Source organism: Nuphar pumila, chromosome 13 (genome assembly GCF_984573655.1).
Source record: "Nuphar pumila chromosome 13, dmNupPumi1.hap1.1, whole genome shotgun sequence".
NCBI lineage: Eukaryota > Viridiplantae > Streptophyta > Magnoliopsida > Nymphaeales > Nymphaeaceae > Nuphar > Nuphar pumila.
In genome coordinates, this window is record NC_143261.1 from 90,869,712 (window position 1) to 90,889,453 (window position 19,742).

At 41.3% G+C, this 19,742-nt stretch overlaps 1 protein-coding gene across 1 annotated transcript in view; it reads right to left on the minus strand.

Moving 5' to 3' along the window:
* LOC149819136 (uncharacterized) overlaps window positions 1-19,742 on the minus strand; it is a 252,948-nt gene that overhangs the window by 79,056 nt on the left and 154,150 nt on the right. Inside the window, exons 15-17 of the mRNA XM_089984131.1 lie at window positions 1,613-1,683; window positions 502-615; window positions 221-309 (exon numbers count right to left, since the gene is read on the minus strand). Coding sequence (XP_089840257.1) covers window positions 221-309; window positions 502-615; window positions 1,613-1,683 — 274 coding nt within the window. The remainder of the gene's footprint in view (window positions 1-220; window positions 310-501; window positions 616-1,612; window positions 1,684-19,742) is intronic.

A 19,742-nucleotide genomic window follows, 5' to 3' on the forward strand; every position in this document is an offset into this window, starting at 1 on the left:
AACAATACAGTGACTAATATTATAAGAAATTGGAACCAATATCTGGAAGATACAAGAAGTCACTAGCTCTATGACATTTTTCCCTAGCTTAAGAAAATAAAAGAAAGTGAGCACATAAACAAGAAAGTCAGCACAAAATCTCTAATGTCCTTTTTAAAATTATATACAGGTAGCTTGTTAATGACTAACTTTTCTGACAAAATTTGTAGAAGTCAATTACCGGAGATCATTATTGGTGGTCAAATGGTACCATTCACCATTGGAACTTCTCAGAATACATTGCTTTCGGTTCCAAAAAGGAATTTCAATCTGCAAAGATTCAAAGGACATTTCATAGATACAGGCAAAACAGAACAATGATCGCGAAAATTACATAATATTTACATGACTGCATAATTTTAATGGAGTATCAAATGACAACTTATTATATAAAATTAGTAGTATAATACTAAAATATTTTATGAAAATTGAGAAAGCTCATTTTTTCAGAATGCAACTTACCGATGATTCAGATGAATAGTCCCCATCAATTACATACTTAAGATTATTACACTTAAGTTTAAAGCCAAATCTATCAAGCACCAATATAGCTTGATCCAAAACCTCAGATGACTCCTGTTAAAACAGCCATTTATCAATCAAGCCAAAAAAATTATGTCAGTAATAGGAATAGTAACATAACTTTTGGTAAAAAAGAGAGTATAATAATATGGGGGCCGGGAGCGATCTATCAGGCTACGACAAAATGACAATTTTTGATGATCAAGCCTTTATTTTAGGTAATTCCAATTATTCAAAAACTAAATAGAAATCTTTGAAATGTTTGTGCATTACTTTGCTTTATTAAGTCACAGGCACCTACTCAGATATGTAAACTGATGAAAATTGGACAGGTAGACAACTGACTTTGAAAGATTATTCACCAAACACCAAAAACCTGACACTCTTTTGCACAACGGAGCCCAAACCGCACAAGGTAAGCTTTTATGGAATGGAGCGCTTGTATGTTGGGAACTGGCTTAGACTTTAATCCTTTTTGGCATTTAAAAAAGGAAAAGTTAAGGTTCTGTTATCAGATAGGATTTTCTTTTCTAAAATGGCAAACTATCAGATGGACTATTGGAAGTTCTTGACATGTGAAAAGTTGTTAATGTTTGTATTTTAGTTCTGATGATTTTAATTCTTATGGGGATATTTTAGTAATTGTGACATATACATCTCATAAATATAAATAGTATTCTATGCTTGTTTCTGGATATAGCCAACACCAACTTTGATGTTAATCACTCAATCTGACCTTGAACTTATTCTTTACAGGATAAATTGATACATGTCAAACAGTTCTGGCCACATAAACATAAGAGTTAAACATTAAACCCAATTTTAAAATGTTAGTTGACCAGCATATGTCTTCCTGCAATTTTTTTTGCCTTTTGGTGCACATTTATGCATGAAAAGCAATTGCATTTAGAGACAACATTTTCAATAAGCTCATGACTGTCCAAATAGCTATTTCAATAATAGTGATAATCAGTAGGCACTTAATGACAAACAGCAAACATAGACTATAAGAAAAAAAAAAGCAGCAGGAAGAGCATTTAAATAGCCCTACCAACAATAGAACATCGAATTCAGCTTTCCCCACAGAGAGATGAGTTTTGATCACATGCTCTACATCTAGATCTGTGGTGCAATGAATATTAATCAATGAATCAACAGCAAACATGTATAACAAACCATTTTGACATGAATTTATATCATGAAGGTGAAATCATAAACTTTCACTGATCATCATTCTAGATCAATTACTGGAGCATTCAAATAAGCCAAAAGAATTATTTAAATAAGAAGTGACTGCCGTTTTCAAGTCTAAGTTTGGGGTTCTACTAGTGACTGAAGATCTAATGCTGAACTTTTCATATTTCTGGGAGATGCACTCTTGGCGTAGCAAGAGGAAAAATTTGCTCGCCCATTTCAAAAATTAAGCATCAAAGAATGGTTCAAACTGCTTAAGCGATAACATGATTTTATTTTCTTGTGGTTGACCTGGGATCACTATTTCATGACCTACTCAATCTATTATGATAATGAGTGGGATAGATATTGCTTAAAATAACAATTACATGATATCACTGTATATTAAGTTGAGTAGCCAATATATAAGGTAAAATTCTAGGAGAACACCATTGCCCCAGTATGCCTGAATAGTGTAATACCTGCAAATTTTCTGGGATTTTTTAATAAAATAAAAGGAGAAATTCCGAGGGTTTTGAATAAATTATCATGATCTGGATCTCAGCGAAGATCCAAGATAAACAACTCACACAAACTTAGGATCGAAATATCCAATTGGAACACACAAGTTCCACTGGACCTAAACTATTCGGTTTGGATCTTGGGGGAGATCCAAATTGAATCAACCCATATGACTGGGATTGGATCCAGTTGGTGGACCCAATCCGGATTAGGTCTAATTATGTTTGGGCCTAGGAGAAGATCCTAACTCAAAACAGATCCAAATGGGTTTTTAGAACTTTGGATCTGCGGTATACAGACCTCCATATAATTCAGGTCAACCCAAATGAGTTTAGGTCGGGCCTAGACCCATATTGGGGTTTAAACTGGATATAGAAGAGTTTTGGATCCATACGAGACCCAAATGGGTCTCACCAAGGATTTAGATCAACTGGAGACCTAAGTGGATCTCCTTAAGGTAAATAAGATTTCGGATCCATTTGAAGATCCAATTGGACCTCACTGAAGTAAAAATGATTTTGGATCCATTTGAAACCCAAATGGATCCTACTAAAGCTAAATAAAGATTTGGATCTATTTGGAACTCAAATGAATCTCAATAAAATATAAAAATAATTTGGGTCCATTCGGGACACAAATGAATCATATTGAATATAATACAATACACATATTATATTAAATATTTATATATATATATATATTAATAGTAATAGGTTGGATTTGATTAGACCCAAATGGGTCTCACCAAATTCAAAGACCCAAAACTCCAACCCGAACCATTCACCCAGGGTGGGGTTGGACCCGTTTTGAACAGTGACATGGATTGGGTTGGGGCCAATCCATGTAGGGTTTGGATCCAAACCAATTTCCCCCTTTAATGACCTTCATCATGACTCCACCTACCCCCCATCTCCTCAAGCTGCACCCTCCTCTCATTTGCTACACTCCCCTCGCCGACCCCGACCCCCATCAATGAACCTCCATTTCTACCACCTCCACCGTGCACCGTCCCCAATCACCCTTTTGCCTCCCTCTCCGCGGTTTACACCGAACCCCACCTGAGCGAGGTCGGGCCTCACTCGAGACCGACCCTTCTCTATGCTCCTCTGTTGCCCGAAGGTGGTCGGGACACCACCACCACCAGGCGAGAGGCAAGGTGCTCCCTCTCTCACCTGCTCCCTTTGTTCAGAGGTTGGCCGGAGGTCATCCGACCTGTCTCTTCCCTTTCAGATGGTGGTCGGAGGATCACCGTAAAGGGGTAGACACCCCCCTGCTTCTGTGCGGTGAAACATAAAAAAAAGAAAAAGAAAAGAAAGAAAAAGAACAGAAAAAAAAGGAGGGGCGGCCCGCGAACCGTCGCCGCCACCGGATCGGGTGGGCTTCGCAGTTGCTACTACTTCAGGCACTGTGCACCACCTCGGGTGTAACGCCCCAAAAATTTCGAACTTGTAAACCTTTTTTAAAACGGTTAGAAGACTAGAGAATCATTTTTTTTTTCAGAGTTTATTTATAAATTCAGCGGAAACGTGTCTTTAAAAGAAAAGAGGGCAAGTCAACAATCTTGGGTACGTTAGCTAAAAAGCGCACAAATGACAAAGGCATAGCTTGCAAATATCTAGATGAAATCATTCATATTATAAATAGTTTCAAGTTGTACAAAATTTGGATTTCCTTAAGAAATCCGTAACAAAAACCCAAAACGATCAGGACAAGAGTTGCGAGTGGTAACAGTGGATCCTGAAGACATCTCGCAATCGCGCCATCGCCTGCTAAGCATCTAATCATCACCTGTTGTAACGCCCCGAAATTTTAACCCAAAATTTTAAGACTTTTTTTTTTTTTCAATGTCACAGCGGAAACAAGAAATACTATAGGGTTAAGTATTTCGGAACATTACAGTGGAGATAAAACCCAAAACATTTGTTTCATTTCAATATCAATGAAAATTAACATTAGAGTTTTAAAAACATAAGAGGAACCCAAACTATCCCTGGAACAATAAATCCAAAATTCTCGATCTGATGCCTCATCCCGCAGCCGCTCATAAACCCTATTCTTTACCTGAAAAATAATAAATTGATTGGAATTAGACTACCACGTCTAAGTAGGAAAACTGTAATTTTTCTTACAGGTATATCATGTGTCTAGTATGTGATGTGGTTGTCGTGTGTGAATTTTCAGCCTATTAATAATCGCACAAAAAAGACTATGTAACAGCAGTAACAGACATATATCTAAGTAGGCAAACAGATTATGCAGCAGTTATATTTAAGCAATTAAAGCATTTTATGCAAAGACAACAATTAAGCAAGTAAGGCATTAAGCATATTTTGCAACAACAATATCAGTCATGCATAACATTCATGCAACAACCACAATATGAATTTGATTATCTCATACTACACATTTCAGGATTTCGTTTCATCACAATCTCAGAACATGCTGAAAGAATATAAAAATATCTCCCTAGTAACTCCACTCACTGTGATACCTAAAATGTTTTAATTGATGTTTATCTTTTCTTATCCCGTGGGTACACACGGGCCAAGGCAACCATCACAGAAGAGAACGTTCGGGGGTATATTATTCAAAGTTGTTTTTATTAACCCGAACATTCTAACTGAGACTGAAAAATCCTAAGGGAGCGACCAGTGACCGAGAGAACCTCCCAAAGGCCAAAACCAAAACGGGATGCATCCCTAACTTCTGCAGAAGAACAAAGAGCTATCGCCTAAGACATATTGGTAGTCCGGGTCCCCCCCAACTCCGAGGACTGGGGACCAACGAGTCACTTTAGCTCGAAACAGTTAAACACATGTCCCCGGAGTTTTGTACCACCTACCCTCTCCAAGGTAAGCCCGAATCTGAGTGGGTTAATCTTTTCATTTAGTTATTTTTCCCGAAGTATGGGGCATTTCCCCAACTTCCTTCTACTATCATAGCAGTAGAATTCCCAACCTTAGTCATTTTACCAAGGTGTATAAAACAGTCCCAACCCTTTGTCATATTGATTGCATAAACCCACTCAAAGTGCTCCGGTGCCTTTAAACCAGTCAAGCACACAAGCCCCGGTGCCTTTAAACCAGTCGAGCAACAAAATTATATTTTCATTTTCATGTGGATTCACATCATAACTTCGATGGTCTATGCATGGCCCTCAACACACTGGCTTGACATTCATATGTCCACAACAAACCGACCCATAGGTTCGGTTACCAGATCGTCATTCATCATCATTATTATTATTATTCATTCTTCAATAGCAAATTGCCACAACGTACCATTAGGTTTTGACTTGTGACATCCCAACACAGGGTGGCATGTATTAAAAGCTCCGCCAAACAAGCAAAGACACTGTTGGTGTCCTTTATTGAGCATGCAGTGTAATCCTAGAGATTTGGTAATACAACTAGATACTTTTCTCCACACATTCCTATTTGAACATTCCACAAGATATACAACTTAGTTGGCATTTGATACTTTCAGCAAGTATGTAGTGTTAGGCAATAGTACTTCAGAACAATATACAACTTAACATGCATAAGAACATTGGAGAATAAACATCTTCATGGCCATTTGAACCTTCTAGATGATATACACTTAATGGCATTTTGCATATTTTAAGAAATATGCATTTGAACATACTAAATTATGCAGCTTAGTATATAAAATTGAATATCATTTTACCATGCAGCTAAATATGCATTTGAGCATTAGTTTAATATACAGCTTCATGTAACAGTGAATAACAACCTAATATGCAGTTAAGTTTGCATTGAATATCAACTTGATATGCAGCTTTGTACGAAATTGAACATACACTTACTATGCAGTTACATAGGCATTGAGTATCTAACTAATATGCAGCTTCATATGGAACCGAGCATCCACCTATAGGCATCTAAATAGGAATTTGCATATCAACTGAATATGCAGGTAAATGTTAACTTAAATATCAACTTAACATGAATCCAACTAGATTCTCATGTATACCTGCTTCCAAGATTTCTCCCACAACATATTACCAGGTATGTATATTCAGAAATAGCAAATGTTTCAATCCATTTCCAAACAATTTTAACGATCCATAAAATAAGCATGTTGATTCCTAATCCTATCACATGATGTTGTGAACCTATAGATTTCATTTAACAGAGATCACTGATATCACATACAGGGCTAGTCAAACTAAATTTTTCAGAATCCTATGATGAAACAACAAAATAGATTAACATTGATCCTCCTTTGAGATCCAATAATAGTATAGCTAGTATGACCATTTTACAGGAATCAACAATTAAAAGAAGTCTACATTTTCAGAGCCACACTTAGCACACATATATCAAAGAACTTATTGTTGCTTAATTTCACAAAAAAGGCAACAAAATTCTGAGCTATCATGACATTTAAATAGAAATATTGCACCACTATGGTTCATCTGAATTGCAGCAAATTATACATCGAACTAATTAGCAACGAATAACCACAATATGTCCCACTGGTAATCATTCCAAAGTAAATTCCCTTTTATTAGCAGAATTCAGTATGCAAAGGTATATATAAATATATATATATATATATATATATATATATATATATATATATATATATATATATATCTATTTTTGAATATCGCAGACAAGCTATGCCAATGACTAATCCGTTTTTTTTTTCCACAGCATAAAGTATAATATGATAACCAATGATTTTTTTCTGTCAGGAGCAGTCTGTATAAGTTACTATGTATAGAACGGTGCCAGTTCAACCCCTAATATTAATAACAACACTCACCCCTACCCTATCAGAACTGAGACAATACCATGACCGAATTTCCCTATTAAGCATACATATTAGTAAATGGTAGAGCTAACACTGCATCCAAAGCTAGAGCATGAAAAGGTTGAATCTACAAGGCATATAGTGACAAGAACTGTTTCTGTTAGAGAGACTGATACAAAAAAATTAACCCACCAGACCTACATAAATACAAATGAAGATACAGGTCAGATTCCCTTCTCTTGTCGGCCCGGATTAAGTTCCCTATATTTTTTTTTCTATCCTTTTGATCTTTTTTCCAAAGACTTAGTGCACCTGAGTATTACTGTTATATGGTCATGCTCACAGGTAACAACATTTAAACAGAAAAATGATATCAAACGAACAATGCAGTTATACCCAATCAAATTCAAAAAACTGGGGTTTCAACACCGATTACCACAGACCAAAACACATGATTAATCTAAACCTAGCATTGATTTAATACACGGTGTCATCTATCATATTATTGACTTACACATAAAATCTCAACATGGAAGGCATTAGCTCGATTGAACCCCTCTTTCTGGTATCCGAAATCCCCACTCAATCGATTTGGGATTTTCGGCACCATAAACCCGAAATCCTCTTTTTCCCGTTAGGGATTTTTGGCCACCCACACAGCATGCTCGAACCATGACATACCAAACAAGGAACACAACAGCAAATCCTACCTTGTTTGAAGATTTCCCCTCTTGTTCTGCCGTGAATCTGGGTGCAGCCGAACTCCTGTTCACCGACAAGTGTGAGAATGGAAGGGAACGAGAGGAGAGTCGTCGTCGGGTGGTGCTGTCGAAGAAAGGGAAAACGAAGGTGGTGGCGATGTCACCAGAGCTCGCAAAGGGGAAAAGTTGCAGGGAGGTTGTAGAGGACAGTGGCTCGGGTTGTTGGGAGGTCGCTGTGACGACATCGACGACGAGAGGGAGGCGACACTGCCATCGACCAACATCGCACCAGCGCCGGCTCAGTCGCACGCTGGGAGTGCAGAGCCGAGAGAGAGGCGAGAGAGGAAGAGAAATGTGGGAGGGGAGTAAATAGAGCAGGTGGCCCCGAAACGGAAGGAGGTAGTTACCTCCTCCTCCCCGGCGGCTGCGCACACCCCTTCCCCTTTCACGCTATCGCCCTGCGTTAGGGTTCACTCAGAACCCTACGCAGCTTATCGGGCAGCCCAGTATCAGGTTAAAAATTTTTATACACTTACCTTGCGTACGCGGGCGCGGCTCTGGATCCGAGACCCGGGATCCAACCGAGTGTTGGATCCGCGTCTGTAAAACCCGCAAAAAAAAAAAAAAAAAAAAATTTATCGGACCCGGGCCGGGTCGGGTCCAGACCCGACCCGGGCCCGTCATCTTTAGGGTTTCATAACCCGACGCAGGAGAGGTTTTGTTTAAAACAAAACCCCCCTGTGCGCCGCACCCCCCACTGCGCATTCGACCCGATAAGGGAAACCCATCGGGGTTTCCGCTTTTGTCGCCCCTCCCCGAGCTCTTTAAGAGCGTTGCGGGAGGGGAGGATCGATGCCCCACCCCCCCTTCTCGTTCCCTGCAGGCAACAACCTCGCCGGCAACCCCGATCGACGCCCCCTCCTTCCCTGTGCACGCCGCCGACCGCCAGCCACCCCGCCTCCTCTCCTTCCAGGTACGCCACTCCACCTTCTCCTTCTCCCCCTCCCATCTCCCTCTTTGTCACCTCGCCAGGACGCCGGCAGGCGGCGCACGACCCCTGCCGCGCCCACCCACCTCCCTCCTTGCCCTTTGGAGACCCGACAGGGGGCCTACAGGGCCCCTGTCGTCCCCTTCGCTCTTTTGGGGTGCGCCGGAGTGCCGGCAGCGGCCAATGGCCCCTGCGACACCCCCTCGCCCCGATCTCTCACCTCTCTCTCTCTGTCATCTCGCCGGAAGGCACGACAAGAGGCCGGTGGCCCCTGCCGTGCCCTCCTCTTCACCTCCCTCTTTTTCCCCCTTCTTAGGGGTTCGCAGGGAGGCCAGCAGGCTGCGCACGACCCTTGCCGCGCCCTGCGTACCCTTCGGAGGCCGACAGGGGGCCTACGGGGCCCCTGTCTACTCCTTCTCTTCCCTGTGAGAGATCGGGCGACCGACAGGAGGTCGGTCGTCCCCCTGTCTCCCGGCCCTCTTCTTTTAAAACTCAGCAGGGGCCGATGGCCCCTGCCTTTTCTTTTCAAGCCCGACAGGGGCCTTTGGCCCCTGTCACCCTCCCCTCTGCCATGATCTGCGAAGGGGTCAGCAGGAGGCTGATGGCTCCTGCCGCCCCGATCCCTCTCTCGTCGGCAGGGGCTAGCCCCTGCCCCTTCGGTGCTGACAGCAGGGGCTGCCTCCCCTGCTGTTTTGCTGCCATCGGCAGGGGCTCGACCCCTGCCGATTCGCCATCGTCGGCAGGGGCTCAACCCCTGTCGATTCGCTGCCGTCGGCAGGGGCGCGACCCCTGCCGCTTCGTTGCTATCGGCAGGGGCTGCCCCCGCTTTCGATTCGCTGTCGTTGGCAGGGGCTTTTCCCCCTGCCGCTTCGCTGCTGTCGGCAGGGGCTCGCCCCCTGCCGCCTTAGTGCCATCGGCAAGGGCTCGTCCCCTGTCGCCTAATTCTACCCTTGCCCCGTTGCACCATTAATTATATTAACATAATTGAATATTTTTCACTCTTGCATATTTACACAACAGGTCCCGATCGTGCTCCGCGGCTCAACCCTCGTATTATCCTCACGCATAGGCGTACGCAGCTGCACGACATCCCAAGGTAGGGTAAAGTCGCACAAAGGGCAATTGATGAACGTATTTAAGTTGAAATGATTAAGATGCCATGCTAGATATGCTTAGAGTTATATTGCTTCTGCATTTCGTATTATCATGTTTGTATGCTCATGGGTCGAGGTACAATTTCATTCTTCGATCATTATTTTGCATAGTTGCTTATGAGTTTGAGGTGTGGTTTCGTACTTCGTGCCATACCTATGCTCTCATTTGCTTGCATATATTTTTGCCTGCACGTTTTCTTTGAGTGAGGTACGACTTCGTGTCTCATGTATTACTTATGACCGTATGTGTTTGCCTATCTAAGTGGTCAATGTATGGTTTTGGTACCTCGTGTATTACTTATGTGCTTTTCCCTCGATGTGCGGCATCGCAAGTCGAGAGTTGTTTGTTGACATGTTATAACCTGCACATGCTCACACTCATGGTAAATATGTACTTACATAAATGTAGTCTTGTGCCTATCCTGTTATCACTTGTTTTCAAAACACTAGAAGTTGCACTTGTGCACTATAGTTCTTTTAAAGAGGATTTCCTTCTGCAAACCCAGGGCTCTTCAAAATACACAGCTTTTGCAAAGTTAAGTTTTAAGTCCTGTCGGATTTCGAAGTCACATATAGGCCCTCCCAGGTCCACACACTTGGGAGAAATATTTTATAACCCCGATTCGAGTTGCGACCCAATTCGAATAACCCCGATCAGGGGCATGAGCCTATGGATGAGTGGGGTTCTGTTGAAGGACTCATTCTTTATTTGTCAATCTAGTGTCACATGTCGATACTAAGCTAAATTCTGGATGCGAGTTTGATAGTGTTGTGCCTTGCGTGAATGACTTAATGTGGCATTATGGCTTTTAAGGATGAATCGTGTCAAATGAGCACTCATTTATTCTTTGGATCGTTATGAAGTTGTGTGTTGGGTATTCCTTTTGAGAAGCCCACAGACCTCCCTGGTTCAGTATAGCGTACTTTTAGACATGCACAACATGTTGAGTACTTTGTTGATCGGACGAGAGATCCGAGATGACCTTACATCATGAAATATGAAATTGAATGATTGTATTGTGTACTTTTACAAAGCAGATGTGTTGGGGATTTCATATGAGAAATCCATTCCCCTCTCATCGTGATTGTACTTTTGAACATGTACGTTGTGTATTACGATGAGTAGGATGAGGGGTCCATGTTTACCTCGAACGTGCAATGGCGCGGATAACACACATAATGGTGATGGTTTCGCCTTCACAGGCAAGATGCTCGAGTGGGTCGAAAGACCAGAGCATGTAGAACGGGGCGGCGGTTAAGAAACCCCCGTCGTGCTCGTTCGACATGGTTCGTCAAGAGAGAGGACGGATGGTACAAAACTCCGATGGACAGGTCCTTTAATGGCAGTTACGGGCAAAAGACTCGGATTCCCGAGTCATCGAAGTTAGGGGAAATGGGCTACAAATGGTAGCTTACAGTTGGATGCATCCACAGACCACCTATGCCTTTGGGGATTTACTCTCTTGGTCACTGGCCATCCCCTTAGGAGCGGACTCAGTCAGCCATCCGGGTTATCTAAAACACATAGCATAATAAACCCCTGGACTGGTCTCGATTGTTTCTATGTTTCGTGCCTTGCGCGTACCCGCCTGGCCAGTTAATATCGAAACATAATTTAAATCTGATCACACAATTTGTTGAGTTATGCCCATATGAAAGTTATAGTGTGTAACAAGTTCAATACTTATGGAATTGTGTGTGTGGTTGATGAAATATTGTATTGTACTAGTTAACTTTCTTGTGCAGTGTTTTGCTTGTAATAGTTAGCCTACTTGTGCCAGTAAAATGCTGGTAATAATTTTAGCATTGTGCTCATGATAGTTGCTCTGTGAATCTGTTGAAATTAAATTGCTATTTAATTGCCTGCGTACTTGACATATTAAATTATTCTGCTTAATTATGTTCTATATTGTCTTGTCTGTGCACCTACCAGTTTTTAGTGAAACTGACCCATTTTATGGGCAGGTAATGGATAGGTAATACAGTCTGCGATGGCACGATGGCGTGATGAGGTCAAGATAGAGCTCTTTCCCTGACGTTTCGCTCCTGAGGACATGTTGGTAAATTTGTGATAAAGTGTGTTCAAAAATTTCTCTTTTATTAAACCGTGAGTTAATAAAACTGTTTTAGTAAGCTTCTTCTTGGTTTCAACAAACGAATTCTCAATTATTGAAACTCCATTTCTAAACCATTTGATTTCAATGGTTGTGCGGGATTTGATAAACGAAAGTTTACGCTGTAATGCCCTCAAGGTCCATTGACTTGTGGTTTTAAAAATATCTTTTTCCGCTGAAGTATTATTTAAACTCTGATTATTGTATGATTTCAAAGCTTTCTAAACTATTCTAAAAGTTACAAGTCCTGGATTTTTGGGGCGTTACAGCGTCCCTCTTGCGATGTGGATCCGTAAGTTGGATCCATATGGATCCAACCGTAAATTTATTAAAATTATTTACATATATTTAATATGTGTTTACTATTGTATTACTATTATTATTTATCTATTTATTTCTAATATATGTATATGATATTATATATATGGACCCTAATTGATATGGGTCCCGGATCCGAATCGTGGATTCCGACAATTTATTATAGATCCAACATTAAAATTTTAATTGGATCCATACTAGATTTAAATCTCAGAGATCCAGGATCCAAATGTCGTAATGTGGATCCACCCATCACATATGCTATTACGGACCCCTCTAAAGTGTTATAGGTACAAAAATAGAAATTTTCTCATTAATCATCCGAATTACTTCAAGGATCCAAATAGGTTATCAAAGATCCAATTACGAGTAAATAATTAAAACAATAAAATATTCTTGTATCACCTTAATGACTTAAAATCTAAATTTATTTATCTGATAAAAATCATGGGGTATTACACCTGTACCCGTAAAATGTGTTGGTTTCGTGAAAAACTAGTAGGTACGCAAGTAGACAGAAACGTTTGAAAGAAACATAAACAATTAATTATCCATGATGAGTAACTAAGCAGTTATTGAATTAACATGAGCAGTTTACTAGCATAGGTGAAAGCCTAACTAGCACATGCTACACATTATATCAAAGCATTTAACAATGAATTGAAAATCACTGAGCATTAAGCAAAACAACAATTCTATGCTTATTAGGTAAGAGTGTACAACTTACTTTATGTTTCATCATTAACTGGCCTGCGGGTACGCGCAGACGCGATTCGTAGAAACAACTGAGACTAGTTCGGGCGTCTGTTATTCTATGTATTTTGAATAACCCGAAAAGCTAGTTGAGTCTGCTCCTAAAGGGATGGCCGTTAGCCGAGAGAGGATTCCCCAAAGGCATTCGTGGCTACGGATGCATCCTACTTCTGCAGAAGTCCAAAAGATCTACCACCTAGGATAATGTCTGGTAGTCTCATCTCCTAACTCCGATGACTGGGGACACCGAGTCTTTGCTCGTAAAATGATTGTTAACAACCTGTCCATCGAAGTGTGTGTACCAATCCGTCCTCTCCCTTGTCAGACAATAAGAAATGAATGGGTGTGTCAGGGGTTACTTAACCAACGACCCATTCTACATGCTCTGGTCTTTTGACCCAATCGAGCATCTTACCTGTAAAAGCGAAAATCAATCAATCTGTAATGTGGTTTACCAATGTGCTCATAGCACTGGTCGAGGTCGTATGACCGTCTCAAACATCCATCGTATTACTCGCATGACATGCATGTCTATAAGCACGTTACGAGGAAGGGTTCTAGGTCCTCAATAGGAGACTCAACAATATAATTTGCAAAGATATAATGTCATCATTCTAAACTTTTGAAATGACCAAAATCATGTGCCAACTTATGGCATGCGATTTTCTCGAATCTCGCATTCGTTATCGTAGTGTCAACATGCAACGTAAATTTTGACACTGATAACGATGAACAGTGAATGCGGATCTCACATGAGAAAATTACGCTCAAAAGCTTACTTGAGTCCCGGATTTTGGGAAAATCTCAAGCTGCGTCAAAAAGTACTAAACAAAGTAGAAAAATTACTCCTTCCGAATACTTTGATTCGGGAAAACCAGCTGTGATGGCGCAATACCCAAAGCCTCCAGCATTATTGGTAAAACTGTTCAATCAATGAATCAGGGTTTTTACAAAGGACCCCTTCCATCATCGAGGTTGCAAAGTTTAAACCTTGTTATTCCTCGGTCGCAGGCGCGAGAGAGGTGCAAGCCTACGTACGTTCCCTGAGTTTGAAACTATGAAACTCCGTACGAAGAAATGCTACAGGATAGTGTCTGCGATAGCAAGGTGAAAACAACAACAGTAATGCAAGAACACAAGAGCCTGGGCGCAAAGCGCGACGGCAAATTTAAAGACAGAAAGCAGGAAATGCGAAAGCAAAAGCCTGGGCGCAAAGCGCGACGACAGACAGAGAACAAGTAATGCGAAAGCAAAGGACAAGGATCGCGAAACCGCGTCCTTGAGCTAAAAGACATAAAGTAGTAAATGCAGAAACAAAAGCCTGGGCGCAAAGCGCGACAGCAAATTTAAAGACAGAAAGCAGAAAAATGCGTAAGGACAAGGATCGCGAAACTGCGTCCTTGCGCTAAGAGCATACTTATATACTTATACGTATGTAAATATATATTTTAATTCTTTCGGACTTTAATTATTTATGCTTAGTTTAATTATTTAAGTCATTGTGCAATTTTCCCTACCTCGGGGTGTTGCGAGAAAGAGGTCGTCTACGAGCGTAGGTGATCGTTGGTTCGGTTCGCGGGGCGCGAACGGGCTCCATTGCGTAAACTGTAACAATATGACTTTTTAGAAGGCAAATAAACGAGCAAAGGTAGAGAGGAGACTCAGCTTCTTCGCAATACAAGACAGAGATCAATGGTCCCTGCCGTCTTGAAACAGAACGGGGTAGGGTGCAATGACCCATGCCGTCAAAGGAAACAGGTGCAGGGGCCATCGGCCCCTACCGGGTTTATAAAAAGAGAGGCAGGGGCCGGCCCCTACCGGGTTTATAAAAAGAGAGGCAGGGGCCTTTGGCCCCTGCCAGACAAATAAGAGAGGGGTAGGGGCCATCGGCCCCTGTTGGGTTTCCAAAAAGAGAGGTAGGAGCCGAAGGCTCCTGCTGGTTTTAAAAGAAGGGCAGGGGTCGATGGCCCTTGCCGGAAAAATGAGCAGAGAGAGGGGGCGCAGGGGCCAAAGGCCCCCTGCGGCATTTGAAAGAGGAGGCAGAGGCCAATGGCCCCTGTCGGTCATTGAGAAAAAGGGCAGGGGTCATCGGCCCCTACTGGATTTAAAAGAGGAGGGGGGCAGGGGCCAAGGGCCCCTGTCGACCTCAACAGTTATCGGGGCAGGGGCTAGGGGTCCCTGTCGATGCTTTGGAAAAACAAGCAGGGGTCCTTTGGCCCTTGCCTGCAACTGACGGAAAAGGAGGCAGCGAGAGGGAGGGGACTCACTTGAGGCTGCCGGAGAAGAGGGAGGTCGCCGGGGAGGTGGGAGGTTGCCGGACGGTGGTTGCCGAGATAGGAGCTCGCCGGTGGGGCTCGCTGGAGAGGAGAGCGAGGGAAACGAGGGAGAGATGCAGAGAGAGAGAGAGAGAGAGAGAGAGAGAGAGAGAGAGAGAGAGAGAGAGTCGGGGATCGGGGGGGAGAGGCTCGTAAGCCCTCCCCTCTCCCCTCTCGCCCTTTTATAAGGGGAGGCGCACACAGGGGCCGCCCCCTGTGTCGCCGGCAATCCCCCCCCCCCCCCCCTGAAAGCCTCTTTCGAGGGGCTGGGCACGGGTTGGATCCGGGTTGGGTCTGGACCCGACCCGGGTTCGATTTTTTTTTTAACTAGATTTTTAACTAGGTTGCACCTCCAGATCCGTTACCATCACTCGTCACGACTTCTTCCACCGCTTCAGATGTTGAACATGCATTACGGTACGACATCCGCATGGACATGCATTTTCATGCTAGAGACATAAAAACCAAGGTAATTGCATATCCTCACTCATGTTGGCATCTGACGACTAACACATCTTTCATCGCGAACTTCGGTGGGAAAGTCCCCACAGGTAATTTCAGGATTTTACATTCATCGTGGAGCTTCACACATTTCGAGGTAGAATACATTTACACGAACTGGTATTTGTGTGATTCTAATACATGATTTAAATTAAGTAACTAGATGCTTGCATGTGTTGTTTTATAAATAATATATATATATGTTCACATGCGTGGTTTTACAAATATAGGTATATATTTGCATGTGTTAAGGTTTAGGTGCCTCATATTGTGAAATATGTATGTTTGGAATTAAATATGCACGTTCGGAATTATATATGCATGTTATGAAATCTAATTGATTCGACGTATCGAATACACATGTTTTGGATTTTCGTGTGCATGCTTCGCGGTTCAATTTACAAATGTATGAATATCATGAAATGCGATGTTATGATATACTGCTAGATGATGTGATACCTACTGTGATGCACGTTGAATGATGCATGTATGAAATAATTGAATTACATCACGATAAAAATGAGATATGTGACATTTTCTTTTGATATGAGATCGACTGATTGATCGAGCCCAGACAAGTAGCTCATGACCTTGTGTATGGTCATATGAATTGATATGCGTTGGTGCCCTAAAATGATTCAAATCTTGTGTCTGGTTAATTGAATGTATACATGTTTATACCCGAATTGGTGACCATTGACCTTGTAGGTGGTTAACTGTGTTTATGCATGTATGGCAATAAAACCATTGAGGAATTGTTCCAAAGGAAATCTCGGTGAGGGTGTGCATAACCAAGATCGGGTGATCCGGCTAGTGCGGTAAATCTTTGTGAGAAAGTGCATTGTCCAAAATCAGGAAACCCGTTGGGACGGTAAATTCCTGTGAAGAAGTGCATTGTCCAATACCAAGAAATCCGATTAGGGCGAAAGTTCTATGTGAGGTTGTACATTTCAAGACCAGGTGATCCAGAGTGCAACTTGTTTTCAAGATACGGTGAATCTATGAGGATGAATGCTGAAAGTAAATTATGATATACCAGATTAAAGATGTATGCTTGTGATTACTCATACTGATTATGATAGATTGTTTAGTATGATGTACTGCATGTATCATTGATGTTTCATGTCCTTATCAAATATGAATTCTAGCATGAGATTATGATTGAATAGGTTAAACATGTTAGGAAATGACACATCATGCCTACTTAGTTACTTTGCAAATGAATGCATTATGTTTACTTTTGAAATATATCACGTATATGTACCATGATTGATGTATATCATGAATATATGATTAGATGGATTATGTTATCATTAATGTGCTATATGTATTAGCTTTGTACACTCACTATGTGTTCTGATGTAGACCTACCATGCTTTCATGAGTCTGACCCTTTTTTATGTGATTTTAGGTGATGTGTGATGTATAACTATGGAGTGAATGTAGGATGCTGCGGCGACGTCGAGAGCCAGTCATTTTCCTTTCTCGGGAGTTGAATTTGGATATATTAAATTCAGTCTTATCGTTATTATGCGGAATGTAACCTGCTTGAGGTTTTGAACCCAAGTCTAAAAAGGTGTCCGCTGGCGATTTTAATACGAAAAGAAATTTTTTAAATTTTCATGTATTTTATGAGTTAAAAATCTCGGGGCGTTACATATAGGCCAACAAATTCTTTGTCAAGTCTCATTATACACAATGCCCGTGTACTCTTCCCTAAAACGTGGATCACTAATGTATTCAAAACCCAACTCAGCCAAACTTTGTTCTCCTAGGTGACTTAGGAATTGACTAGAACCTACATTATGCTTGCCTAGTCACCAATAACTAGGCAAGGATTTGTTGACCTAGGAAAGTGACTAAGCAAGGCTTAAGCTCTACTCCAAGTATTTTTATGGCATGCCATGACAACTAAGAATTATATTTAGTGTCATTTTGTGCATTTATCGAAATAAAAGAAGGTAGGATAGGTATAAGGCTAACATAAACCCCACTAGACCTCATAAACAACAAATGAGGTGTTTCCCCCCATATGTCACACTTTTATCAGCAGTGATTTAAAAAAGAACCACATATATGATCATATTAGTAAGAGAAACTTTATATGTTCTCCATGTTACATCATTTCACATTCTCTGTCCTTAATTATCCAAACCAGGGTCTATGCAGTAAGCAACTAGTAAGGATTTTGCAGATAGATATGGAACCTTCTTTTGAACTTTATGTGTTGCTTGTTAAAATAATATATATATATATATATATTATATAAATATGTCTGTAATATCTCTTTTAAGACAGGGATATTTTGGTCTTTTCCCTTGTCATAAAATCTGTCCACTAGGGACAACCTTTTTTATTTTTTAGTCTTTATTTTTCTTACTAGATCAATTCAAGAAAATGTGCCTGATGATATTGTTTTGATTGATGAGTCTAGAGCTGGGGTTAATGCTAAATTAGAATTACGGAGACAGACATTGGAAGCAAGAGGTTTTAAGTTGAGTAAGAGTAAGACAGAATATATGGAATGTCGGTTTAGTAAGCAACGAAGTAGTGATGGGAGTGTAGTGAAGCTTGGTAAGCTGTTTCAAATATTTGGGATCTATCATTCAAAAGTATAGAGAAATTGATGGAGATGTAAATCATAGGATAAAGGTTGGGTGGATGAAATGGAAAAGTGCAACTGAAGTGTTGTGTGATCGTAGAATGCCATTGCGGTTGAAGGGAAAGTTTTATAGGACGACAATTAGGCCCGCTTTACTATATGGTACGAAATGTTGGGCTGCCAAGAGACATCATATTCAAAAAATGAGTGTAGGTGAGATGCGTATGCTTAGAGGGATGTGTGGAAATACAATAAAAGATAAGATTTGAAACGAGGAGATGTGTAAGAAGGTAGGCATTGCATCCATTGAAAATAAGATGAGAGAGAATCATTTACGGTGGTTTGGACATATTCGGCGAAGGCCTAATGATGCTCTAGTTAGAAGGATGGAGAAATGGGAAAATATATTAGTTAAAAGAGGTCGGGGTAGGCCTAAGAAGATTTGGATGGAGATGATAGGAAAGGATATGAATGCTTTGAACCTCACCGAGGACATGGCATTGAATAGAAATGATTGGAGGAGAAGGATTCATGTGGAAGGCCCAGAATGATTTTCTTTTTTGGTTCATATCGCCGACCCTAATTGTTTTGGGATGAAGGCGTAGTTGTTGTTGTAGTACTCTTTATTTTTCTTCTTTTTGTCTTTGACCAAAAGACTAGGGGCGCTTTGGTCATTGGACCAAAGAGTCATTGGGGGCTGCCCAACGGTCATATTTATGACTGTTGGGAGCTCCCAACGACTCATTGGAGCTCCCAATGGCCTCCCCTTTAAGTGTGGTTATGTGTATACATAGGGGTAGAACCCTACCTGTTCTTTCAATGCTTGTGTTAAGCATTTGATCAATAAAGGCTGATATTTTTTACATTCTTGTATATTTCATTATTATCTTATTGGCTTTTGTATTGTCCCATAGTGGATTTGTGCATGTGCACTTGTATGATTATGATCTTGTAAGCCCTTAGTGGCTAGTGTTTCGTGCTTCCGCATATTTCATTACATGGTATCCGAGCCATAGTGCTCTTGAACTTGTGAAAAGTTGCCATCAAGTGGTTGTGTGTGTGACAAAGCTTCCTAAGGAATCGTGCTCTCCTCTCATTTCCACTATCTTCTTCTTTCTCACATAATGGAGACCAAAATTGACCTCTCCTTCAAGCTCAATGAAAAAGACTACATGATGCGGGCATCCGCCATGAAAAACAATATCAAAGGAACGAAGTTTTGGGGGTATGCGATGGGCACTATCTCCGAACCCTAACTCAA